This window comes from Microtus pennsylvanicus, chromosome 2 (genome assembly GCF_037038515.1).
Source record: "Microtus pennsylvanicus isolate mMicPen1 chromosome 2, mMicPen1.hap1, whole genome shotgun sequence".
Classification (NCBI taxonomy): Eukaryota; Metazoa; Chordata; class Mammalia; order Rodentia; family Cricetidae; genus Microtus; species Microtus pennsylvanicus.
In genome coordinates, this window is record NC_134580.1 from 44,942,102 (window position 1) to 44,947,918 (window position 5,817).

Genomic DNA, 5,817 nt, shown 5'->3' on the forward strand with positions numbered 1-5,817 from the left:
ATATCAAGGACAATTTCTGGATACCAAAATGGGTTTATGTATTCTTGGGTTTTGTTTTGTTTCTTGCTCTTTTTAAAATAGGATCTGGCTCACTGTGTAGCCCAGGCAGGCCTAGAATAAAACACTTTCTTACATATATATATATATATATATATATATATATATATATATATATATATATGTGTGTGTGTCATTTTATTGAGTCTAAAATACTGGGGGGTGGTTTTTTTTTTTAATCTGAAGAAGAGAAGATTTTACTGTTGTTATCAGTTTGGCTCGATACTTGCGCATTATTATTGATTAGCATTATTGCTGAATCCTCTTTGTCCCCATGCCAAGCAGCTGAATCTCTGCCCCTACTTTCCAGGAAGGGCAAACAAAGTGCAAGGTCGGCCCCACAGATTAATTCACCGCTGCAGGTGCTCCCTGCAGACACTCCAGCTGGACTGAGGGCCCAGCCATGTCTCTACTGGCAGCTGTTCTGCTGCTCTGGGGTAAGATGTCCTGGGGCCTGGAACCTCTGGGGCAGGTGTGGTATGGACAGAAACTCACAGACTCTGTTCCTACAGGTTTCACTCTGGGACCAGCCACTGCTGTGTTCGTCTGTAAGTTCAGCGATAGGGCCTGGGAAGGGGGCGCCTATGGTTACTTGGAAACCCCTTTCCTAACAGCAGTAAGTTAACCATGGCTCTTTTTTACTCCAGATACTTCCAGCGAAGCTACCCTATGGGCAGACCCTCAGTCCCTGCTGCAACCATGGGCCAACCTGACACTCACATGTCAGGCTGAATTCCCTACCAAGGACTTCCAGCTGATTATGAATGGTTGGCGTCTCGATAAAGTCCACCTTGATAAATACGTCAGGTCACACCGGTTCCAGCTGGGGGCAATTACAAGCAGCAACAGGGGCCTCTACCGCTGCCGATATGGCGTGGAGCCCCCCACTAGTAAACTGACCGAGTTGAACAGGTGGACAATGCTAAGCAATCCTGTCGAGGTGACAGGGACAGGTAAGCGGGGCCATAATGGGGTCAGCAGGCAGTGGAGGGAAGTAGATGGAAAAGCTCCTGTCTGTGTCACCTGCTAGCTCTTAGCCTCAGTTTGCTCATCTGCCAAGTGGGAATGTTTATGCTGTCCCCAGAGGCTTGTGAACAATGACTCGCATAGAGTGCTGAGGACCGGCCTGACACAGAGGAATGTCTGGCTCCCTGTCTCTTTCTCTAAACCCCACACCCACACCTCCTGCTGCTTCTGTCCCCTTCTATTTTTTGAGTCTGGACTCCATACTCTGACTTTCTCGGGAGTGAGACTGAAGCACTCACCATCCCTGCCCTCCCCCTCCGCAGAGCCCTTGCCCCGACCCTGGCTTTCTGCTGAGCCAGTGCCCTGGATCACCCCTTTCCTGGGCACATACCTGCTATGTCAAGCTGCAATGCGGGGCGTCACTTTCCTGCTGAGGTTGGAAGGAGATGATAGCTTCCTGAAGGTGACTACAGCCCAAGACATGGAAAAGGCCTGGTTTATAGTCCGCAAACCTGGCAACTACAGCTGCAGCTACCGAACTCACGCAGAGGGCATTCCCTCTGAGCCCAGTGCTTCTATGACCATCAAAGAGTATGGTGAGTGTTGAACCCCAACAATGAAAAGCCAGCATAAGACTGAGTGCGTGGTGTCCAGAGATAAGCTGGCTGCCCCTGAGCTGTCACTAGAAGACAGAGGTTCGGGGACCCTCCAAACCAGGGTGTCCTTACTTCTTCTCAGTGATCTTCCTTGCCTTACAGCCACACCACCTCCGCCCATTCTGTACTTTATGGGAAATTACCCAGTGGTCCAGCGTCGGAGCACACAAGAGACCCTGGCCTGCAAAGCTCCTCGGAATGCAGCTGAATTCCAACTCAGGAGGGGTGAGAAGGTGCTAAACATTCATGGGGTGAGCCCTCTCCGAGACCTCAGACTCTACTTCCTGAACTTGACCGAGCTGGAAGACCAAGGCCCTTTTACCTGCCGCTACCGTCTACACAGAAAGTTGGACACTTGGTCTGAAGACAGTGAACCCATAGAGCTCATGTGGACTGATGGTGAGTCTTGTAGCCTGAATTAAAGAAAACAAAACAAAAACAAAACAAAACAAAACAGAGACAGATATTGAGGTTCAACCTGAAGATCAGAAAAGCAAAACAACCAAGCCACTAGAGAGCCTTATCTTTAAGAAATCTTCAGACTGAAACAGAATGAGTTCCTGTTTCATTCCACCTTACATTCCTCTCTAGTGCTGGGATTAAAGGCATGTGACTCCCTAGTACTGGGATTAAAGGTATGAGCCATCACCACCTGGATCTGTTGCTGAATTGGTCTTGTGTAGCTTAGGGTGGCCTTGAACTCACAGAGTCTGCCAGCGTCTCCCAAATGCTGGGATTAAAGGTGTGAGACACCACTGCCTGGCCTCTGGTGGCTTAGTTTTACCCTCTGACCTTCAGGCAAGCTTTATTTATAAACCATATATAAAATATCACTATAGAGCTTCACAGCGGGACTGTAGACAAGAGTGGGCTGGAAAGTCAAAGGTGGTGATCAGAAGCAAGAAGGATAGGGACCCCCAAAGCAGAACCTCCAAATCTTAACATATTACCTACTCAGCTGCCATTGCCCAAGCTTTAAATAGGACAATTAATACAGCAACCTTGAGCCCCAGCAAAGAACTGGATCACCAGAGAAGTCTGGCACAGAGTTTAGTGGACCACTACATGTCAGGGTATCCTAACAGGGATGAGGTGGGCTCGCTGTGTGCCCAGAGATTGACAAGGCTGAGATGTTGAGAGGGTGGTACAGTATTAAGCACTGTTGTTTTGGTGAAGGCTGAGTTAGCATAGGTTAGCATAGGCTGGACAGTGCTTGTTGTACCTTCAGACTGGGCCAACGTGTCTGATCCTCTACAGAGACACTGCCCGCACCCACGCTCACTGCGGAGCCATCAAGTCAGAACCTTGAACCTGGCTCGACCGTGCATCTTCGATGTACTGCACCCAAGGCTGGCCTCCGCTTTGGCCTCCAACGCCAGGGTGACTCCGAGGAGCCTCTGCTCCAGATGCTGAAACCGTCTGGTACTGAAGCTATCTTTGAGCTGCACAATATCTCAACAATAGACTCTGGCAACTACAGTTGTACCTACATGGAACAGGAAGCCCCCTTCTCAGGGTCCGCTCCCAGTGAACTCCTGGAGCTCCACGTGAAAGGTGAGCTGAGCATGGCCGGAAGGGTGGAGGGTTCTATGTGGTCCTAACTTAGGGACCAGAGTTCCTGGGTTGTAATCCTGTCAACGGTCATCCTTCCTGGGTTATGCGTTAATGAGGTATTAGACTTTGAGAATTTTGAGGTGGCCTCCCGCAGGTGAGGTGTAAAACCCTGGTTTGTTCTCTGTGCTCTGAGGTGGAAGGCAGCTCGTAGAACCATGATCAACGATGTTAGGATGCAAACTTTTCTTGTTCAGACCCACTCTCCCGTGCTTTAGATTCCCTGGAGTGCATGCATGGAAGTCCATTCACATCAATGATTGCCTTGAGATAATGTACCCATTTACACAGGAGAGGCCCGGACATTATCAATCCTTCAGTTGCCTCACTAAGGTCTCAGTAGGTCAGAGTTCACTCACAAAAGACTACACAAAGGCATCAGCCCCACTCAGACCTCTGAACCGTGCTTCTGCTACAAGCACTTTTGTGAAAGATCTCTTTGACACTACAACACTTTGGGCATCTGAGAAAGTCATGGGACAGACCAAGGGCCTGGTGGATCTCATAGACATTGTGATTTGAGGGTCCCGACACCTAGAGAAGATGTAGATTTTCTAGCACCAGCAAGGCAGGACAGGGAGCTGCTTGGCTCAGAGCAGACAGTGCAAAGGAGCAGATCCTCCATAAGGTCTGGCAGAAGTTGTTACAACCTCCTTACCATCCTCCCTGACAGGGCCACCACCCCGGCCGAAGCTTGAAGCTCTGTGGACGGGAGTTGTACCTCTGGGCCATGAAGCCCACTTTCGCTGCCACGGCCACGTGCCCAAGGTCAACATGGAGCTGGTACGTGAGGGCTTCCGCACACCCTTCTGGATGAATCAAGCTATGACAAGTACCTCAGCGGAACTGAAGCTGCCCTTTGTGGGTCCCCAACACACAGGCAACTACAGCTGTCGCTATACAGCCTTGTCACCCTTCAATTTTGAGTCAGGAACCAGCGACCCCGTGGAGGTTATAGTAGAAGGTAAGGCTTCCAGGACTGTGGTAAGGTTTTGCCTCTTGATATTGCAAGGGCTGTACACTGGTTAATTGCTTAATTAAGTAGTGTGCAAAAGGTCCTGTGGCAATTTGAAGAGTCAACGCATCCACTTTTTTTTTGTCTAGGTATCTGACGTGGCTGCAGACACAGGAAACAATGGTACCCTTGGAAAGGGTTGAAGACAGGAAGAATGCCTGTTCTTCCCAATGTAAGATGCCTCTCCTTCAATCTCCCTGGACTTAATAAAAGTCAAACAAGAGTTTGTTTAAAGTGTGTCATCTACTTGTGTGTCCAGGGTGGCTTCAGGTGGGGAGCAGGCTGCTCTTTGAGACCTGAGACCTTGCGTCCTTAAAGAGGGTAGGCTGAGAGTTGGATCCCAAGGACAGAAGGGTGAAGGCCTGGTGCTGTTACCCCATTTCTCAAGATCCATTTCACCTGCCCTTCTTTCTGGCTACCTCTTAGCTCCCAGGCATTTCTCCCTCCTTCTACCAAGTGTGTGCGTGCAGCCTGGAGTGCTGGCCATGCCTGTCTTATCTTGGAAGGGTCTGCCCCCACTCTAGCAGTTGGTTAGAAAATGCCACATTAAAGAGTTCTGACTGTGTTTTTCTTTTTTTACGAATAAGCGCTGATGGGTGTCATCGGAGTGTGTCCAAATCAATGCATTATCTGAAGTGACTCAGCTAGAACAAACCAAAACAACAAAACATCTTCAGAGCTGAGCCAATCTTTTGTTCCCTTCAAGCCTCAGTGGAGCCTGAGACTAAAGCCTGAAGGGCTGATCCCTAAAGCAGAAGTGGCCCTCAGCTCAAAACTACCCTGCCCCCTGCCTTGTACACCAGCAGTCCCTTGCTGCTTGTCCCCAGGATAACTCAGAGACACACCATGCCTCCCTGTGACCCCTGCTTCTTCAGTCCTTTGTTGAGAAGACCCTTTCTTCTCCCTCACCTCTCATATGCACACTAAAACACTGGCTCATGCTTCAAACCTGAAGGATCCTTCCATTATTTGTTTTTCTCCAACAAGTTCTAATTGGAAGTTCAGCAGCATAATCCAGAAGTCAGTTTGGTTCATGGAAACAGCTAAAATGAACAACACAAGGTCCCTGTTCTTAAACAAAATTCAGTCTAAGGCTGGACGAATGGTTTAGCGAGTAAAAGCTCTTAACTCACAAGCAAGACCATCTCAGTCAATACCCAGAGTCCATAAAGAAATGGATAACTAAGAAGGATGTAGTTGGTGGCAAGCATCTGTAATACCAGTGTTCCTACAGTGAGATGGAGGGGAGACAGGAGAATAGAACACCTCCAGGCTTGGAGGACAGAGTGATCTAAAGGAAGAGACATTCTGTCTTGACATAAGAGGTTGAGAGAATAAACTCTCCACAGACATCTTCTGATCTGTCTGGACACAACCATGTACACTCCCGTGCTCACATATACACATATAATAATAAATCAATAGTTTAGTTATGTGCAGTAAGATGCACTCATAGCCAGAGATGCAGTGCAAGAATTCTAGTGAGCGCACAGTGCTGCGCATAGACCTCCA

At 48.7% G+C, this 5,817-nt stretch overlaps 1 protein-coding gene across 1 annotated transcript; it reads left to right on the top strand.

The window, feature by feature from the left end:
* The first annotated feature begins 435 nt into the window (after nucleotides 1–435).
* A1bg (alpha-1-B glycoprotein) lies at nucleotides 436–4,524 on the top strand. The gene is made up of 8 exons (XM_075963613.1): nucleotides 436–494; nucleotides 570–605; nucleotides 705–1,010; nucleotides 1,347–1,619; nucleotides 1,782–2,078; nucleotides 2,937–3,233; nucleotides 3,964–4,254; nucleotides 4,395–4,524. The coding sequence occupies exons 1-8, from the start codon at nucleotides 461–463 to the stop codon at nucleotides 4,400–4,402; spliced, it is 1,542 nt and encodes a 513-aa protein (XP_075819728.1). The 5' UTR covers nucleotides 436–460; the 3' UTR covers nucleotides 4,403–4,524.
* The last annotated feature ends 1,293 nt before the right edge of the window (nucleotides 4,525–5,817 follow it).